The 21,626-nt window shown below is 48.8% G+C and overlaps 1 protein-coding gene across 2 annotated transcripts in view; it reads right to left on the reverse strand.

The window, feature by feature from the left end:
- PARP11 (poly(ADP-ribose) polymerase family member 11) overlaps positions 1 to 21,626 on the reverse strand; it is a 331,373-nt gene that overhangs the window by 182,920 nt on the left and 126,827 nt on the right. For both annotated transcript variants that reach the window (XM_069628296.1, XM_069628297.1), the window contains one exon: positions 10,740 to 10,812. In XM_069628296.1, the coding sequence (XP_069484397.1) occupies positions 10,740 to 10,812 (73 nt within the window). The remainder of the gene's footprint in view (positions 1 to 10,739; positions 10,813 to 21,626) is intronic.

Raw genomic sequence — 21,626 nt, forward strand, 5'->3', positions numbered from 1 at the left:
AAATAATTTAGAAACAAAATTTAGAATGCCCAATCAAATTGCGGAGTAAAGGACTGCCTTGCCAAAGGCCAGATCCTGTCCTCGGATGGAATCGAGGGAGTAGTGACGTACAAAAGTATGTACTGAAGCCCAGGTGGCTGCATCACAGATGTTACGAATAGGAACACCCCTCTGTAGGGCAGTAGATGCAGCCATACCCCTGGTAGAATGGGCCCGCAAGCCAGCCGGTGGGTCCTTACCCACCAAGCGGTAACACTCGGAGATAGCCAAAATAATCCAACGAGAAAGTCTGTTTCATCACAGCTTGTCCCAAACGCTTTCCAGCGTAACCAATGAAGAGTTGATCGTCCACTCTGACCCGGGACATGCGTGAAATATAACAGCTTAACACTCTCCTAGGATCAAGCCTATGGAGCCTCTCCTCTTCCTTACCAGGATGTGGAGGAGGATAAAATGCTGGAAGAACAACCTTCTGGCCCAAATGAAATTCCGACACCACCTTTGGAAGAAAGGAAGGACGAACTCTAAGGACAACCCTGTCCTTATGAAACACAGTGAAGGGTGGCTTAACTGAAAGTGACTAACTCACTCACTCACTCACTCTGCGAGCGGAAGTGACCGCAACTAAAAATACAGTTTTAAGAGTTAACAGTCTCAAAGGACAAGAGTGCAAAGGCTCAAAGGGAGCACCCATCAGAAACTTGAGAACAAGGTTCAAATCCCAACCGGGTACCTGGAAAGGTGACGGAGGGAACACATTAGTGAGCCCTTTCAAAAACTGAGAAATTAAAGGGATTTTAAAATAGGAACACTCTTCATACGAGCGCTTAAATATGGACAGCGCCGCCAGGTAACTTTTTTTTTTGTTGAAAATTTTTATTTTTGTTCAGAGAGAGGTACAACAAGACCAATCTGGCCAGCGGCTAGCGAATCGCAACATGATATGACAACATAGATGAACATTTACAGTATACACTACATATTTGCATTTTGGTTGACAGTACTAGAGCGGTGTCGATGGATTGTCCTCTTCATCAGATAACATATTACATAGATAGAGCCTGAACAGCGTCCATATGTCTTTGGGGCGGCACCTTGATAGCAATGTAATAATAAATTGTTCTTCAAGTTCATTAACCATCGACAGGTCTTTCAAGAAGTCCTGTCGCCTGGGAGGATCTCTGGACTTCCAACATTTCAGTATATTTCGTTTCGCAACCACACATGCTAAATTGAACAATCGTCTAGTGGTAGTTGCAGCTTTACCAATATCCCCCAAAAAGGTATTTCCGTGTGGAGGGTGTAGCAGGTATTGCCGTAATGTCTTCCAGAATCTCCGCCACCTCCCCCCAGAATTTAGTTATCGGTGGGCAGGCCCAATACATGTGATAGGAGTCTGCATCAGGGGCGTCACATTTATGGCATTTTCCCGTGTGGCCCGGCACAAACTTAGCTAACTTGGCTGGGGTGTAGTGCAACTGGTTCAGAACTTTAAACTGAATAAGACATAGCCCTGAGTTAATGGATACACATTTAGTCAACTGGCAGTATCTCGACCATGTGGCTTCACACAGCTCCACACCCAGATCTCGTTCCCAGGTCGCTTTAATGTTATTGCATGGCTTGGAATGGATCTGAACAAGGCTGTATAGTGCAGACAGACTTTTCCTGTGTCCCCCTGGTTCCGCCATGGCTGCAATACATTCGTGTGTGGGTGGCTCTTCTGGAGAGGAGGGCCATTTGGCGGCGAAGGCAGATTTCATCCTGTGAAACTGAAATCGCTTAAGGTGATCTCCACCCACCGCCCCGACAAAATCGTCTAATGCACAATATCTCCCATCCGGGAACATGTCTCGCATTTTAAATTGCTTCTGTGGGTCCCAGGTACCCTGGAGTGCCTTATCAAATGTGGGGCTTATGCCCGGGAAGTTCCACAATGGTACCTCCGGATCATACGGGGTTGTAATGGCAAGTCTCTTATATATCCTGGCCCATGCACGCGCAGTGGCGCTTTCAGGATCATATCTGCCCTTGTCCTTCCGATTAAGGTCAAACATAACAGCTCGTAGGTCTGAGGGGGATGCCGCAAATCTTTCCAGGGTAATGTGTGGTGCCGTGTCCTCTGGGTCGAACCAGTGTCTCACGAAGTGTGCCTGTGATGTTAGATAATAAAGTTCAAAGTCTGGTGCTGCAATCCCACCTTTAGCAAAGGGATCTGTCATTTTGGACCACTTCAACCTGGGCGTTTTCCCTCCCCATACAAATGTAGTGGCAAGCGTATTGAGTTTCATGAAGAATGTTCTGCCCGGCCAAATCGATATGTTGCAAAAAAGGTATAGGAGTTTGGGTAGCACTACCATCTTAAGTAACAATATTCGCCCATATAGGGATAGAGGGAGCTTGTTCCAGACTTAACAGTTAGGGATTGTAGGAGTTTTCCATGATTTTCTGCGAGCAATGTACTCCGTCTCTGGATACCCTGATCCCCAAGTAGCGGATGTAAGTTGGTAACCATTTGAATCCCTGTGTGTCTGACATATCTCTAGTTTTAGGTGTAAGCGGAAACAGTTCCGACTTAGAAACATTAACCCTGCACCCAGAGTATTCAGAGGACCTCTTAAGCTCAGCCATAATTGGCGCTAGATCTACCTCCGGGTTCCTAATATATAGTAGGGTGTCTGGCCGAGAGCAACACCTCCATCACGTTTTCAGGGAGGTCCCAATCCTTATACCTCAACCTTTCAGAAGCCAAGCGTGAAGGTTGAGGGATCTGACCTCTGGATGGAGAACCTGACCCCCCTCCCGTGAGGGCAGAGGAGGGCAGATGGACAAGTCGAGAAGGTCCGGGTACCACGTCCTCCGGGCCCACGCTGGAGCAATGAGGATCATCCAGGAACCGAACCTGCGTAACGTCCGCAGCACTTGCGGGATGACGGGGACTGGAGGAAACGCATACAGCAGTGGGAAGGACCACTCCACCACAAACGCTTCCCCTAAGGCTCCTCTTGGAGGAAATTCCCATGAGCAGAACCCTTCGCACTTCCGGTTGACACTGGAGGCGAAGAGACCCACTAGAGGGGTCCCCCAAAGGGCAAAGATCTCCAGGAGAATCTCCTGAGCCAGCTCCCACTCGTGAGAGATCGTGCTCTGCCTGCTCAGAGTGTGCGCCGTCTCGTTCTCGTCTCCGGCCAGATGAACTGCCGAGATCAAAACTTCCTGCTGGATGGCCCAGAACTCGAGCTGCATCGCCTCCCTGCACAGAGGAAGTGACCCTGCCTCCGCCCCCTTTTTGTTGAGGTAGTGCATGGCCACCATGTTGTCTCTCAGGATCAGGACACTCTTTCTTCGCACAGTCGGCACAAAAGCCTTCAGGGCTAGCCTGACGGCCCTCAGCTCCAACAGATTGATATGGAGTCTGGACTCCGACGGAGACCAACGACCGCTGACTGTCAACTCGTTGGCATGAGCGCCCCATCTCGTGAGGGATGCGTCCGTCACGATCGTCACCTCCGGCCAGGGAACCAAAACGGAGCCCCCTTCATCAGATTGCCTTCGACGGCCCACCACAGAAGTTCCTGGGCGATCGAGGGCGGCACCTGAACAGGGCCCGACATCCTGCCGGAGGATTGAGATCACTGCATCTTGAGTGCCCACTGCAAAGATCTCATCCGCAGACGAGCCTCTGGCACCAGAAGAATGCAGGATGCCATGAGGCCGAGCAACCTCAAGAACTCGAACGCCGGGAGCGTCTGGGCATGTTGAAACTTGTGCACCATCTGCTGAATGTGAAGAGCCCTCACCTGGGGAGGAAAAAACTGCCCGAGGGATGTGTCGAGCACTGCTCCGATGTACTGGAGCCGCTGTGTTGGTGTCAAATGGGACTTCTTTAAATTGAGGGAGAAGCCCAGCTTGTGAAGGGAGTGGCAGGTGACGGACAGATGATCCAGGACTTGCTCAGGAGAGCTCCCCCTGATCAACTAATCGTCCAGGTACAGGTAGATGTGAATCCCCCCTTTCCTGAGATGCGCTGCCACCACCACCATGAGCTTGGTGAAAACCCTCGGGGCGGAAGTCAATCCGAACGGCAGGACCCGAAACTGAAAGTGCGAGTCGCCAACCGCGAAGTCCATGATGGGTCTCAATCCGCCGTCTTTCTTTACAATAAAAAAATAAGGGGAATACCATCCCTTGTTCCTCTCCGCTACAGGCACCAGTTCTATGGCGCCTGTCTCCAGCAGGGCTTGAATTTCCTGCGCAAGGAGCGGACCCGGACTCTTCAAAGAGACAGGTTCCCTGGTGGATTGTCGTGAGGCCTCTGCTGAAAGGGAAGACAGTAGCCGTGGGTTATGATCTCCAGAACCCACACATCTGAAGTAATGGCACGCCACTCTACAAGATGCTGCGCCAGCCTTCCCCCAACCGGCGAACCATGGGACATGGCCTCATGACTGAGTGGTAGCGGCTGCGGCGTTGCCGGAGGGCAAAGAGGCAACTGCCCGAGCGGCCTTGGCACCTCGAGTACCCTGTTTTCCACCTCTGGCACTCCTACGGTGGCCTCTTTGACTGACAGCTCCTCTCGCTTTACCAAAGGATGAGTAATAACGAAAGGAACCACCCCTCCATTGCTGTCCCCTAGGACAAAAAGGCGGAGGTTGTCGAACTGCAGCGCCCAACGACTTCGCAGCAGCTTTGGAGGTCTGCAACCTCTCAAGGCTCTCATCAGCCTTGCTGCCAAAAAGATGTTCACCATCAAAGGGCATGTTGAGGAGCCGGGACTGCACATCAGGAGCGAACCCCGACTTTCGCAACCACGCAAACCTGCATATTACGGTGCTCGCCGCCATGGACCGGCTGACGCAATCTGCCATGTCCAAACCCGACTGAACGGACTCACACATGGCATCCTTGCCATCCTGGACTAAAGCAAGGAAACCATCCCGTTCGTCCCCTTCGGGAATATGTTCAGCCGCTAATGGAATACAGTTCCACAGAGTGTGCTTTAAACGAGACAAGGCACATACGGAGTTGGCCGCCTGAAGCGCCATACCCCCTGAAGAAAACAACTTCTTCGCCAGCCATCAAAACGTTTGTCGTCCCTATCTGGAGGGATGGTAGGATACGACGCCTGCTTTGCCGGGGCCGTAGCCGCCTGCACTACCAAACTCTCCGGAGTGGGGTACCTGGTCAAGTAGCAGGGGTCGCTACTGGCTGGACGGTATTTTCGCGACAAAGACTTGCCCACTGCCGGGAGACTCTCCGGAGCAGTCCAAGCCGCCGCCACCCTTCTCTGTAGAGCCATATGAAACGGCAGTACCGGGTCAGTTGGGGGACCAAGATCGAGGATGTCCGTAATATCATCCTGAACAAACTCCCCTGGGGGAGCAGACCATCCCAAGTACTCGGTGACCCTAGACATAAGGCGCCGGTACGAAGAATCGGCATGAGTGCTAGGCTCAGGCCTACAAAACTCCACCTCCGGAGAGGTGTCCAGTCCACTGGCATCATGCAGTGACTGCCTTAGGTCCTCAAATTGGCTATGGCCCGAGAGAATCTCATCTGGCATAGTATCCGGAACCATGCCCTCATCAACCTCTGAAATGTACTCCAGGCGGTGATTGGAAGGCACCTGGGGACAAAGCCATGCTTGTCCTTAGCCAGAGCCTTTCTAGGGGCATCCCCCATGCCACGGTGCTCCTCCGACACCACCGCCTCGAAAGGCATCGAGGGCGCCGAACGAATCGGCGCTGGCGTCGAGACAATCAGCGTCATCGTCGAGTGAATCGACATAGACGTCAGCCGCAGCGCCGCCAGCATTAACGGCGTCGACACAGACCTTGAAGCCAGAGCTCCGAGCGTGTCCTTCGACATCCTAGGCGCCGACAGCGTTGACGACCTCCTCGGAGGCGGAGCCTCGAGAGAGTCCGTCGACAACCTCGGCGCCACAGGCGTCGATGTCTTCCTCGAAGACTGCACAGGTTCACGCGGTGTCGCGCGCGTCGAGGACCGGGACCTGGAACGGGCATGACGAGAACGATTACCCTTGTCCGAGCGGGACCTCTCCCGCGAATCGTGCCAACCACCCGAGCCCGAAGGCGTGCGAGCGGTGTCTCTCGACCGATCACGACTGACCCCACTCGGAGGCGCGGCCGGACCGGTGCCCTTCGATTCGAGAATCGCTAAAATTTTCTTCCCGAAGGAGCCCAATCCTCCGGTGTCGCCTGCATGGTGGGATAAGCGACCCGCCGACGGGCGGAGTCCTCGGAAGAGGACGGGGAAGGCGACCGATGCTGGCGCTTCCGGGAATGCCTCAAAGAGGCAGAGGAGTGGCGAGACCGACTCCTGGAAGGAGACCCACTGGACTTCCGACGATGACGCGGAGAGTCGCCTCTCGAATCATCCATCGAAAGCCCCGCAAACCTCGACTTCTGGGGCTTGGACACCTTGCCTACCGACAACTTCTTCTTGCGCTCCCATAAGGCTTTGGACGTGAGCGACTGGCCGTCGATACAGTCATCCGTGTCATGGGCCTCCCCGAGGCACCAGAGGCAGGCGTTGTGCGAGTCCGTCACCGACAACTTGGACCCACAGTCCCCGCATTTCTTAAAGCCCGGACGCGGCGTTGAAGACGAGGTAGACATCTTCACAAAGGAAAACTTCTTCACAAAATGAACAGGTTCGAAGAACCGAGAAAACGACAGAAACTCCAAAGAGTCGAGGCGTACCGAGATTCATGAAGCGAACACATTCGCGGAAAAAACGGAACTGAGGCTACGGGCGTTGTGCGTCCTACTTATCCCACCGGGTGACGTCGGCCGTCGGAGGAGGTCCTCGAGGACGGCGCATCGACGTCATCGACGCAGACACCGAAAATTTTCCGAAGCAGCACAGCTGTGGTGATTACTGTCATAGATATGGAATACGTCGGAGGACCCAATCCCCTCGAAACAAGTGATCACAATTCAAGGGCATTTGTTAAACTGTAAAATGGGTGAGATAAACACCCAATCTGAACCTAAATCTAAGATAGGTGCAAGCCATGACCATCAAACAATAATAATATCGTCCAAGTGTCAAAATATCGTCCTAGTCAAATAAAAGAGCCTATACTAAGAAACCTATTGCCAATCCTTACCGCTATGTTACAAAATAGTGTTGGATAATGTTTGTAAGAAAGAAGTGTTCACTAAATGATAAGTCAGGATGTTCTGGCCGGGGTTTGCCTTCCCCACGTTTTTAGCACGGGAAAAGGTGGGGCTCTCAAGCACAGCACACTCCTGGGCTTCTCCGGCACACACGTACAGTTCCTTTTCTCAGTATAAGGCCCTTCTATGCCCAAGTCTCTTAACAGAGCACTTGCAATTTAAACCGAGAATTCCGAAAGGTGGTCTTGGTTCGCTGGGTAACTGTTAGCCTATGGGAAGCTCAGGCAAGCGCAGGCTTCATATCTTCACAGTTCGCATGGCATTCCCCTCAGCCACAATATCAAAAGTTCTGAAATGTGTCAAGGACTTTTGATTGTACAAGGGATTTGGCGTGACCCTTGTATGACCACCTTAACACCTTATACCGGCCTCACCTATGGCCTCTTGGTACTTGTGGTTTCTTCACTCACAATGTTCAATACAGTCTCTTTGTTTATGACAGGTGTACCAGCCAGAGACCTTCGACTGAGCACCCATGTGGTGCTGGACCACTCTGACTCTGGTACCAAGTTTGACCACAAAAGGCCTCTTGTCTACTTATCTTCTTAATGTTGCCACAGCAACCTTTAGCCCAACACGGTCGGTGTGACTTTCGGGTTCTTCCGACTCACGGGCTGTGTTGAACTCGCTGGTGGTTACATTGCTGCTGGAGTCGAGGACGGTACCACGATGACAACCACGTCTCCCCGCCCTGGCTATCAGTGCGGTAGGGTGCCATGTACTGCTGACATCAGTTATACCTTTTGCCAGCTGCGATTCCCGGTCTTATGTTGCTTTCATCGGAGGCTTCGCGGGTCTGACTCGAAAAGGGCAAGGGCAACTTCCTCCTTGACATCCTATCAGGTCTCGCCGCCTTTCTCCTCCGTTTGAACTGCCGTCCTAGAACGGCGGCTTCCTCGTGTGTTCGGCCATGCTCGGAGTGTGTTCTTGTGCGCCACCTTTTATCCCTATGGGGAATGGAAAGGGTAGACAGGTGTATGTAGTTGTCTGTAATTGCCTGACTCTGCCTGACCCTTGTGTTGGGACAAATCAGGTAAACGGCTCGGGTATTACTCGGTTGTCGTTCACGCTGTGAAAAAGTGTTTGTATGGGAAAAGGGGCAGGGGTATGCTATTGGGCAGGATGCAGAAAAGGTGTCATAAAGAAGGGGATACCATGTCTCACCCTTCGGTGTCCCACTACCACAAACTGAAGACTCCCCCCATCCAGGTAATCCTCACACACTGGTCCACCTCCAGGAACTGGATCCAATAGCGATGGCCATGTCCTGGCCACCTGGATGACAGATCCCTGGGCACTAGTGGGTGAGACACCTCCAGGTTTCTCACAATGCACACTATCGGTATCTCGCCTTAGAGCTCTCCGCTCCAGCGACTTCACGCCATGCTAGTTGGCCACGCCCCTCAACTTTCACTTTTATTAATCTTTTTTAAATCCTGTCTCAGATCTTTTGTCAACTGGAGAAGAATCATTCTCCAGTAAAATAATCAGATTCCAATGATTGTGGCTTTTAAAAGAAGTTTTTTTTTTTTTTTTTTTTAAAGGTATAAATCCTAACATGTAACTGAGCAGGGTACATCTCTGACAAATGGGACATTTCGTATCAGTGAACTATCAAGGGTTTCAAATTTCTCTTGCGACAGATATGGATGACACAACTTCAGCCATCAATTTCATCAGGTGAAGAGGGAGTGTGTCTTTCTAGAACAGGTTTTTGCTTCAAAATCATAAAGACTTCACATTATAACAGGATCTGTGACGATTATAGGGAATTCATCCCCTCTCCCCATGGTAATCCCTAAAAAGGAATTTGTTTAACTCTCACTTATCCCAGGAGTTTTGTTGGTTACATGTTAATTAATCGATGTGATTACACACCCATTTTTACATGGATGACTAGTATGGTTTCTGACCTCTTGCAGGCACCATCTTCTACGTGAGGTAGAAAATGGAACAAAACCCCTCTGTGCATGGGAGAGAAGTGATCCAATAGTGATGGAACAAAGAGAGAGAAGAGCCAGAGGGCTACAGAGTGGGAAGACGCTCAGGGAGCAAGACCAAGGGCGAAACCTCATCGCAGGAGGTGTGGCAGAAGGAGGAGTGCACACACCCGGCTCCCTGTCGAGATCCGCACTGGAGAAGCCTGTTTCCGGTCTCCACAGCACAGAGCACTCAAGCAGCAACCTAGAGAAGCGGAGACCAACTAACACCGAAATCCTGCAAAGTTGCAGTTGGACTGGAGCAGCTGCATCAGCAAATGATAAAGCCTACCTGGAGGAGCACCGCTCCAAGAGTACAGGTACAAGGTTGCTTCCTCGATCTGGGTGGATGGCTGAAAGGCCAAACTAGTCCCCAGGAGGGGATGGGGGTGGAAGCAAACAAACGGCAAGAGTGGGTGTGACTCCCGAGACCCAAAAAATCAGAGGCCACAGTGGGCTAAAAATAGATTTGACCCCAAGAGGTTGTCTGAAACCCAAGACCTCAGGAAGAGGTAGGAACCAAAGGTTTTCCGAAAAAGAGCAAAGTGTGTCCCCTGCTCATACAAAGTGAAGAAAAGACTTTTGCTGACCGCTTTACTTGAACTGCGCATCGGGCAGAATGCCCTAAAGACAGTTGCTGAGAACTGTACTGCAATTGTGTACCAGGTGAGGAGCCCCAGAGACAGTTATTGGTGACCTTATTTGAACTGTGCCTCGGGCGAGATTCCCCCTTCTAAAACGGATACATTCAGGTTTGGTCAGTAACCAGCCACCATGCCATTCATTTTGGCAGAAGACCCTGTTGATACTTTGTTTACTTAAGTTTATTTTGGTTTATAGTGGTAGGGACAGGAATCGGGCTAGGAGAGGTTTCTAGATGATGGGCAGACATTATTTTTTAAGACCCCCTAATGTGTACTCTTTTGTAAGCTTTCTTTTCCTTAAGTGTAGTGCCTAGAAACTTAGGGATATAATAGAGCTTTTGTTGTGCTAGAAACACTTCAAAAATGTCACCCTGTCGGTCTCCCGATTTTCCCTTATTCTGTTAACATTTGAAGATCACAACAAAAAGACCTTGAAAAAGGAAATAGTTAAAAGGAAATGAGTGGATGACAATGGCAAATTGGAAACAAGTAGGCTGCAGTCGATCAAAGAGAAAACTACCAATGTCAATTACTAGTAGTTGAAACAGTAAAATAAATAGAACAAGGTGTAAAAAAATGCACAAGAACATAGCAAAGTTGGAACAAATTATGAGAACAAAAAAGTAAGTGAAATGACACCAGCTTTTTAGAAGTCATAGCATACTTTGTTACTATGAAGATACATTTTTACATTCATCAAGATATTCCAGACATATGAAGACAATCTAATTGTGCTGAAATGTAGTTTGAAGTGTAGATTTCAGCAGCTATTTGTAAACATAGTGATGGCTGATTATGTGCATCTCTAATATTGTTTGAAACCACAAGTCAGAGCCACATTCTGAAGTAACGGATAGAAATTGGATTTCTAGGAATGTACGTCTTCAAAATGCAAGGAATATATTTTGTATTACCTGATAAGGCTCATCTTTATCCACATTTTCCCAATGAGAAGGTACAGGAATTGATTCATTGCCACAAATATAGCTTCAGTAAAGAAAAACAAATACAAGATTAGAAACTGTTAAGCAATCCGTAAAAACATGAAATAGGAACCAACCACCTCAGCCCTCTTGTTCTGCACAAGAACTAGAAGAGGACACAGGCCCTGGCGGCATATTGGAAAAGACAAGAAGTTTGCACTAAGCAATTAGAAGATAATGACTGGCCTGACAACCTCCTAATCTTCTTGGCCTTCCTAGGTGAGTGAACCTCCCACAGAGGTAAATTAGCCAGGTACATATTCAACAGCTGAAAGAAGAGACTGTGCAAGTTATTTTTCATCCAGAAAATTAATGTGCACAGGTTGATAAATTTGTTCGATATCTTCTGTTGAGAATGCTACAACACCTAACACTAGGAGCAAGGCAAAAAGATCTCACAAGAAATGGAATCCAAACCTCTCTCAAACATAAGCGTGACACGGCTCAACTCTTAGGTAGGGATAGTAGGTCGACACAGAGGTACCATTAGTCCGCACACTTGAATCTACAAAATACAGCAAACCGATTTACACAGAAAATATATACTTTAATGAAGTCTGACATTTAATACCGTCCGCTCACATAAGAACTTTAAACAGTAATACAAGGTATTAAAAAGATACCAGTACATCATTAAACAGCTATCTTTATACAACAACTCTCCTAACCCCAATGTCTATATGTGGTATGTTGCCAAGGGCAAGCACATAACCTACAATAACAGGGGGTGGGAGAACCAGGATACCATTACGACCCAACAAGCACCTAAGAGCCTAGTAGTCTGCACAATTAAGTGCAGTGTTCTAAAGACTCATCCCAAACAAAGTACACGTGAAAGGATCTGAACTGATGGCCAGCACCTAACACATGTAGCAGGGTATGGGACTGAAAAGAGAACATTTAATTCAGAGGAAAAATAAATTTACAATCCCAAAGGGCACACACTCCACCATCCAATTAGACCTTGTGGTGCCTTATACCATTATTAATGCTCAGATCAATACAGTAAGGCCACAGAGAGGATGCACCACAATAAACTTTAGCCAGAGGTTGCAGAACGGAAGAAACATCTCAGGAACATCACTTTCCAGTTACATTTACAGTCACAGTTCTAACAGTTTATTGAGCTGCCACCCTCAACAAGGGTAGTTCCTTTCCTCCCCACTCAAGGTGTCGCACAACAAACTGTTTAATGGATTATTTTATTCAGCCCCATTTCAGATGCATATCATGCCCCTTGGATCCCTCCCCCTGAGCTACCAATGAGCCAAGAACTAGGCTGGGGTATAGGAAATATATTTGAGTTAGATGTTACAAAACTTGCACTAAAATGTCAAACACCACTTTATCAGTGGCACAAAACAATAAACTTCTCTCAACATAAATAAATCACACAAGTGAGTTAAAAAGAACACAAATCACAATTCTTTACTTTCTACAAGTTTCACTTCAAGAAATAATTAAACTGATCAGTAACCAAAAACAATTATAAATGTAGTGCTGTGCAATTTCGATTTTCCTGCATGCTTACAACCCTCCTAGCAGTAGTGTTTCTAGATTGGTACAAATGCATATGGCAATTATGATTTCACCCACACTTTTGTTTTTAAATAAACACACACTAGGTGATTTAGCAGTTTATTTTTTAGACCTCCCCCCGCCCTACTTTGGTCTGTGTTGGGGAAGTCGGACAGAAACAATTTGAAGGATTTGAGAATTTGGGATTTCAGACCTCCCTCCACCTAAAGACGTGTGTTGGGGAAGCTGATGGGTCAGTTTTTTTTAAATTTAGTTTAGGCACAAAGATACCCCACTTCCTAAAGAAGTCAGGGTCAACAGGACAAAAAGGATCACCCAATTAAATTACAGTCTATAGTTTTCAGCGCACACCGGGAATGAGCTTTGTTAATTTCGAATTTTGACAAAAATCACCTCGTAGTGTTCTACCAAAAGGAATTAAGTTAATATTTTTAGTTAATTAGGCTTAGGATCTACACAGTTTGCCCCTGCCCACTATAAAGGGAAAGGACTTAAGGCAAGAAGACTCCCCCACCTTTTGGTTTCCCAGGACTCAGTTCAATTTACATAGAAAGCCTCTGTTTAAAGTTCAGGACAGCCAGCTGCATGTTAGGACCCTCTGGAAAGATAGCGCATGAATCCGGTCACTGCTCTCCCCAGGATGGTCCCCAGCTCTCCACCATAGGGTCCAGTCAGATTTGTAGGACTCCCCAGCAACAGACAGCTCCAATGGACAGCTCCACCCAAATGCAATTTCTACAATCTCTTCTTGTGTTTACTTGTTGCTGTCAAATGGGCAGTTTTAGCAGCTCTCTTGATGGTAATTTTAGCAGCTCTCCCTGTGGTAACTTTCAGCAGGTCTGTCCCCTCCTCATAGTGCTTTCCACCTTATGTAGCAGCGATGACACCTAGGGAGTACCTTGGAAGAGTTCTTCCAAATAGGATTGGACAGTTACCCTTCTCGATCATCCCAACTCCCGCCTCTCTCTCCAGATTGGTTAATGAGTCTGGAGCAGACATTTGACAGCTTCATTTGCAATCCCCATTTGTTCTCATGCCAAATTGTGGCAAAAATCTAGTTATGTGGCAAACCTTCATAATTTTACTTGCAACTGCCATAATATATATATTTTTCCGATTCAGCTAATCATGGGGAAATAATTAAGACGACAGCCAGGACTGCGCCATTTTGCACGGCCATGTGCCAATTTTCTGCGGTTTTCACAAAAAGCATATCCGTTAGAAACCTGCAATTTCCCCACCATATAACTAATTTCACCCTCCACCCGTTCACTGACTGCCAAATTTGGAACATTTTCAGATCAGCCAGAAACCCATTTTAGATGGCCATTAAAGTTCCCTGAGTCATAGGTGGATGAATTTCATATCACCAATATAGCCTTGTAATTACCAAAAAAAAAGACACATACGTGTAATCAGTATGACTTCTAGTTACTGTGAAAAAGGCCTACATTATAATAGTCCTTTTAAATGAATAGTACATCTTCAAATAGCAACTCCTCTGCCTCCAAGGCCATTTGATCTCACTGGGCAGCCTGTAACCAGAGTAATTTGTATTAGTCTCTTTGTGTTTGAAGCTTGCTCTTTGAACTTGTAGATTCAGCCTACCTTAATTGTAGCCCCTGTTTTCACACCTCCTGCTTACATTTTGGTCATGCATCAGCCAAAGGAGACTGGGCAGCCTTCAGGAACAACACCTTTCTGGCAGGCCACATTTTATTGTAGTTGCAAATTAACGGGGTGGATGCAAGCCAGGCTTTTCATGGGGGAAAGAAGTTCTTTGTGACATTTGTCCTACAGCACGAAAGGGTTTGCCTCAGGCCTACAGAAACATCTTCATGGAAACAAATTGGGCTTTTCTTTTCAAATGCTTGCTGGTATTTTGTATGCAACACATAATATACCTTACTTTTCGTCAACGCACACCATTTCTTGTCCTTGCCATTTTTTATGTTAGCAGAGGTACATTTTTCACATTTAAACTGCTTTAACTTGCATACATACATGCAAAGCTGTTTTTGTGTCAGAAAACCTGTTTTTAATGGGAAAGGGACCTTTGATTTTCTTCCTTTGTGGATTAAAATGCTGCTTTCCTTTGGTAATGACAGGGAGGCCTTTTTCACATGGCCCTTCACTTTGGGGGCCTTGATTACACCCCACACAGTGTTTCCAGTACATTTACCAGTACACGAATTAAAAGAGAGGACAAAAAAAATAGGTAGGTACTGAAATGGTGAATCTCGTCTTGGCCCAGAGCTCACTGAAACTCTGGGGAATCCAGCAAAAATGTCCAGGGGCAGATAAGTATCCCAGGGTAATTAAGGAGGTGTTCAAGTGTTAGTTCAAGGTTCCATAGGATAGAATAGGAAAAGTTCAAGGCTCATCCGCACTGAATGAGGTTAGTACAGTTCTACCCCAGAGATGCAGATGCTGCAACCAAAAACCCCAGAGAAGGCTGCAGAAAACCTCAAGGAAGGATTCCAGAAGTCGGGAGATCGACCACAGAAGACGTGGTTGCAGAACAGAGGGGCGCGCAATACAAGTCTATGGGGAATCGTGGCTAGGACTCACCTCCCAGTCACAGACCAGGGGGACAACCAGTAGTGAATATCATGAATAATAACCCTTCATAGGACACTAGGGTAGGTACTCACATCAGCGTAAACAGTGTAGTTTTTTTCAGGATCCAGTTCCGAGGGCTGGGCACCCCAAATCAACGATGATCCCAGTTAACACGGGAGATGAACAGAGGCTCTTCCTATGACATCGATCTTTAATCCAGGTGTCATGGGGCAGGCCTTGAGGCTCACTATTATGGACCCAGTGAAGGGCCAGGGCCAAAGGACAAACCTAACCAAACAAACAAAAAACATAAAAACGAGAATCCACTCTTATAGGAGGCTTCTATGCCCTATTTGCAGGATAAAGGCAGTGAAAACTACATTACCCAGACTTCCCTGGGCCAAGAACTACTGGGACAAGCCCAAAAGGGGCGGGACTTGCACACGCGTGCGCACAAGGAAATCCATAGCATGGGGCTTGTGCTTGAACACCCGACAGCAGAGGACGTGTCCTGGAGAGCTCCGTGAACGGGGAACAGCACGAGGGGCCACGCCCCAGCAACCTTACTCACAGGCCCCTCGCCTGAAGCAGATAAGTTACACTTGCTGTAGGTGGAATTCGGCAGCACGGGGGACAGCGGGCAATACTGCAACGCGGCAACGGAAAGACAGAGCAGTTACAGACAGTGACCTGGGACAGGCGCAGGGGGGGGCACTGCCCATGTTCTTCCGTCCCCCTGCTCCAAGGAAGCTAAGTCAGCCCACTTATAGTCGGACACCCGAACGTCAATCTGGGCAGACAGCGCGCATAACCCGGTTGGCATTGCATGAGCGCAAGAGCAGTGCATGTGTTTTGCATACTAATTAGCCACGAGGAGACGCTCGCATCAGTACAGTGCGGTTACACCGCAACTCGTCACCCACTACAAACAGCATACATTTTAGCTCGTCAAGAGCAGGATCGCTTCAGGGTCCGCGACCCTGCAAATACAGTAAACACAGTGCCGGGCCACGTGCGGTTTACCCCCGCATGTGCCAGTTAATTTACAGAATGCAGTCAGCGCATTAACCGATAGTGTTTCGCACTGCACAAGGGCACGCAGAGGGGTGCAACTAACCATTTGCATGCTAAGCAGTGTTAAATCCAGTGTGTGAAGTAACACACAGCCTAGTAACTCATGCTCTCTTTACAGCGGTAATAAGCTCCAGAAAACCGGACTTGAGAGTGCGCAGGCAGGAGGCCAGCACTCACCCCAGAGATAAGTCTTTCTCTAAGAACTTGTAATGTTTGATGCCATGTGAATGTTTTCTTGTGTTACCCCATGTTCCCTTCCCTATCCACCTCCCTTTTCCAAAACCATGTTAGCGGTTACCCTGCTGCCTGAACTGATCCAACCATTGAGTCCCTAACCCTCTTTCCCCGCCAGGGTCTTGGAGGCTTGTGTAAGATCCATCTTGCAAGCACCCAGACTGTGGAGGGGATGGTTGGTTTGTGCCACTCCTGAGCCTGAAGACTGACACTGTGACACCAGGAGCAGAACACCACATGAAGTAGATTCCAGGTTGAAGGGAGATCTTGAATAGGCATCAGGATAGAGACATCAGCCGTTGGCACCTTCGAAGGGCCAAACTCAAGATCCAGTGGAGTGATGAACTTGCAGCACCTCTATGGACTCCTGCAGAGACCCAATGGCCAGCAGAAGATCCTGGCAGTAACTGGAGCGATGCAGCCATAAAACGACCCAGAAATGATCCCTAAGTGGAGGGCTTGGCCCAGCAGATGTGGGAAGTCACTTGAAGTCTCCAAGAAATTAGGACTGGACATCTGGCCGCAAACCCCCTAAACCAGGATAAGGTCAAGCAACTGGACTTAGCAAGTATTGCCAAGTGAGGGATTTAAAAAAGGCCCAAAATAGCAGCAATTGTGGGAAACTTCCTATAGCAGGTCGATAGACCTGCCACTTCCAAGTTCCCGGAACTCAGCAGAAAGAGAATGAGTTATGGGCAGGACAGAACACGAATACCCCTGTGAAAGGTCCTCGGCCACAGGCCAGCCAGCCAATCACAAAAAGGGTCTGGCACAGAGCTTCCGATGAGCAACCATACTGGCGATAGGGCTAGTCCAGGAAACTAGACTAGCCTGAACCAGTTAGGACCAATATGGAGACAGCCAGGATGGGCTCACAAAGAGCCAACATGGTCAGAACAGCCATTTTGAGGCCCTTTTGTGGTAAAAAGGCTTGCATCCTTGTTGGAAACAATTTTAAAGCACAGCTAACACCAACCTGTTCTCTAAAACCAATTTACGGTGACACAATCACTTTAAGGTAGGAATGGGGTGCCTGAGAAGCGCCCCTGGGATTGGGCACCTTAGGAGCAAGCCAATACCATACACCTTATTGAAGGTATAAAGGGAAATAATGGCAGTTGGGAGAAGTCCCTCTTGCCACCAAAAAAAGTAACCTAAAAAGACATTAGGGGATGCATGGGGGTCAGCAAAATGTTGAGACCCAAAAAGTGGCTCTAGAATCCCCAGATAGGAATTCTGACTTAACTGTTGCCAAAGCCATTGCAAGTACAGTAGAGAGAAGGACACATGTCCCATGTCAATTATGAGAAGGATAATGATGCTGACTGTTCCACCGGGTAACACCAGTTGCCAGGACTTCAATTTTTATATTTTCCAAGCTCTGTCTACTGGAGTGAACTAGTGCTCCACCTGTAGGACCTCTATTGGGTTTTTCTGTTGTCCTGGCCACTACGGAAGAGGTCAGGTCAAGGGTTGTCCAGTTTGCAGTCCCCTGAAGTGTAAGAACGAAGATAATGGCCAGAAATCCTCCTCATCCATATGCTCTGCGCCAACACTACAATTATGGACCGTGGATGGAGGAAGGCCAGGTTATTCCGTGCAATTCTCAGTGATTGCCAGTTCCCACCATTCTCAATGTATATATAAAATGCAAGTTACATAAGACCTAGGGCAAAGGGAAGAGGTAGACGTTTAAACAGGGAAGATAAATACACAGCAAACGCAATATGTCGCACTGGGTCGAAAGCACTGAGCAATGACTTCAGATGCAATTCAAGGAAAGGAAACCAAATATCAACATATACTGAAATTACCTTTTTAAGAAACAACACGTCACAATGAGGAGTACCTGAATAGTCAACACAAGAAGGAAGTACAACTTAAGTTTTCTCAACGACAGGTTTGATCAAAGCCTAGAGAAAGTTAAGAAATTCTAAAGCAAATAGTACAGAGGGAAATCCTTTATACTGTCTTTAGACACTGACTGCTCCTTTCCTCGCAATCATCCCAAAGATCCTCCTATGCGTTAACCTCACCCTAGGCTTCAACGTTTGGTGCTATGGTTTGAGAAAACAATGATGGTGTCTAGGAGGTAGCAGCATTAAGGGGGACATCTCTTGTCAAAATGGTGTCAAAGGGAAGTCCAAGAAATAATTGCAAGTGTCTAATCTCTGCCTTGCCACTGATGCTTCCTACTGTCAGGATTGTGCTTTGTTCTCCTCCCTCTGCACCCAGCTCTTCCTGCCCTGCTGGTTCTCTAATGCTGGGCTGGATCTCTTCTTAAGGGCCTGCTCTGGCTGGTTACCCATTCTGCGGAAGTTGTGGGGTAGAAAGAGAATGTACCCTACTCTATTCTATAACCACAGCAGACCTACGGGATTGGGTTGTTTCTGGACCTTCCTACCGGAGAATTTCGAAACTCTAAACTCTGATGTAACATACTACGGTATTTACCCAAATGGAGATGTTTTTCAGGTACCGCATAGGACCATGAAATATTGAGACCACAGAATGGAATTCTGCAATATACTAGCGAAAGGTTTGAATATAATAAACCATTGAAGTTCGATTGGTGACTCAAATATTAAACGTGCATCAGAAACCCCTAGTGGTTACTGGTTTCTACTGGCTTTTTTTTTTTTTAAACTTTGTTTTATTAGCATTTTCATAACAGAACAAACGGGCATGAAACCTTTTCAGCAAAGATGAAAAAATATACTTAGAACAGGCCCGGTGACCCTCCCCCCCACCCACTCCCCCCCGCGAACCCACCCCCCCAAACAAACTTAGTCCCCTTTGCGCCTGCTTCTTGTGAGGAGACGCATAGAGAGCTCAATGTATCCGGAGCTTGGGAAAGAGTCTGAGCGTTGACTGCATGTGTGGCTGTGTAACGTCCGCCGTCTCCCGGGGCGTGGGCGCCCGTTCCTTCCGTAACTCTACCCTGTGGATCAATGAACGTCCCATCCCCATGCCTGCTGTATCCCGTACCAGTTGGCTTGGAATGTGCTCAGACCATTGTTCACCATTGCCGTGAGTTTATCCATCAGGAACATGTTTTTAACTTTTTTTAACCAGTCCTCCTTTGAGGGGGTCTCCGGGCTTTTCCATTTCTGGGCCAGGGCCACCCTTCCCGCCCTCAGCATTGTTTCCCACATTCGTGGGTATCTGGCTATGTCCGTGTCCTCAGGGGGGAGGCCCAGTAGCATTGTTAGAGGGTTTAGGGGGAGCAGTTCCTCCGAGACTTCCGCGATCCAGTCTCTAACCTCCACCCAATACGCCTGTACTTTCGGGCAGTGCCACCACATGTGCCCTCTTGTACCGACCTGGTCGCAACCCCTCGGGCATGCGGGGTACACTCCCGTAAACATCCTCGACAATTTTGCGGGATCTCTATGCCACCCCTGGAGGATCTTGAGGTTATGTTCCATGTCCGCCGTGAATAAGTTCCCATGGAAGGCTATTTTAAATATCCTTGCCCAGGCGTCCTCAGAGATCTCCTCCCCCGCCAAGTCCCTCCAGAAGGCACGGAATCTCCTCCTTTCCCCCAGGTTAATAGTGTTCAGAATTCTGTACATCCCCGAGACCGCCCCCTTCCTGGTGGTCGCTGTGTCCAGGAATTTCTCAAAGGGGGTCAGCTGTCTCTTCAAATTCTGTCCCCAGGATTGGTCGCCAAGGATTCCCTCTAAGGGAGGTATTCAAATATGGTGAGGGACCCCTGCCCCAGGGCCCCTCTCAATTCCTCATATGGCAGAAGCTCTCCTTCCCTGAACACTTGCCCCGCCCACTCCAACCCTGAATCGGACCAGGACTGTGCGTTGCGGAACCCCCTGCTACCCAGTTTGAGGGGGTGTCCCCAGAGCGAGGACATCGGTGACGGCCATGTTGTTAAGTGGGCCGTCTGGGGACCTTCCTTCCAGATCGCCCAGAGGACACCCAGAGTTGGATGTGATTTGAGTCTGTTCGGGATGAATTTGCTTGGGGCCCATAGGAGGTCCCGAACCTTGAGCGGGTGAGCGTCCGTGTCCTCTAGATACGACCAGTATGTGCCCATCCCCTCTTTCATATGTTCCAGAAGTACGCGCAGCTGGGCAGCGCGGAAGTAGAGTTGGAAGTCTGGCAGCCCAAATCCTCCCTCCTCCCTCGGCAAGGTCAGGATAGCCTTTGCGGTTCTCGGGGTCCTACCCTGCCATATAAATTCCCGCACCGCGTTCTGGAGGACCCTGAAGGTTTGGTTGGGGACTTTAGTCAGGAGGGCAGTAAAGAGGTATAGCAAGCGTGGGAGTATGTTCATCTTCACCGCCGTCATCCGGCCATACCATGACAGAATCATTGCCCCCCACCTCCTGAGATCGGCAGTGACTCTTGATATTACGGGGTCATAATTGGCCTGGGCGAGGTTGGACAGGTCCCGGGTGAGAAGGACTCCCAGGTATCTAATGGAGACCTTCCCTATTGATATCCCCTCCAGGCTGACCAGCAGATCCAAGACCGGGTCCAGGGAGCTCATGGGGAGCAGAACTGATTTGGAGGCATTCATCTTAAGGCCCGAGAGGCGACCAAAAGCTGTCATCAGGGACAGGAGGGGGGGGAAGCGAGGACACCGGGTCCACCAGGTAGGCCAGGATATCGTCCGCAAACAGGGAGAGTTTGAATTCCACTTCGCCTCGCCTTATCCCCCTTATGTCCGGGTGAGCTCTAACTGCAATGGCCAGGGGTTCCATGGAGAGGACGTAAATCAAAGGGGACAGTGGGCAACCCTGCCTTGTTCCCCGCGAGAGGGGGAATGGTCTGACAACTTGCCATTCACTTGGACCCTAGCCCTTGGGGCCCTGTATAGCGCCGCCACCCATTCTCTAATGTGTGACCCAAAGCCCATTTTCCGGAGGGCGAGTTCCATGAATCTCCACTCCACCCTGTCGAATGCCTTTTCCGAGTCGAGGGACAGGACGCTTGCGTTTAGGTCAGACACTTGTGCGTAGTGAAGTAGATCAATAGTTTTGCGGATGTTGTCTGAGCCCTGTCTTCCCCTGATGAACCCCACCTGGTTACCATGGATCAGTTTCGGCAGGATCCCCTCCACCCGCCCCCCCCTATCACCTTGGCCAGTTTTTTTACGTCAATATTCAACAAAGAAATTGGGCGGTAAGAGGAACACTCAGCGGGGTCCCTGCCCTCTTTGGGGAGAACCACTATGATTGCCTCCATCATGGAGTCCAGGAGGGAACCCCCCTCCAGCACCGCGTTGAACACCTTCACCAAGTGGGGGGAAAGGGTCGAGCCGAACCTTTTGTAGAAGTAGACCGAATACCCGTCCTCCCCCGGGGAAGTGCCCACTTTCATGCCTCGGATCGCTCGTTCCACCTCGTCCTCTGTCACTGGACCCTCCATCCCCTCCGCCATCTCTCTGGA

Source organism: Ambystoma mexicanum, chromosome 12, assembly GCF_040938575.1.
Source record: "Ambystoma mexicanum isolate Mex_15411 chromosome 12, UKY_AmexF1_1, whole genome shotgun sequence".
In the NCBI taxonomy this organism is placed as follows: Eukaryota; Metazoa; Chordata; class Amphibia; order Caudata; family Ambystomatidae; genus Ambystoma; species Ambystoma mexicanum.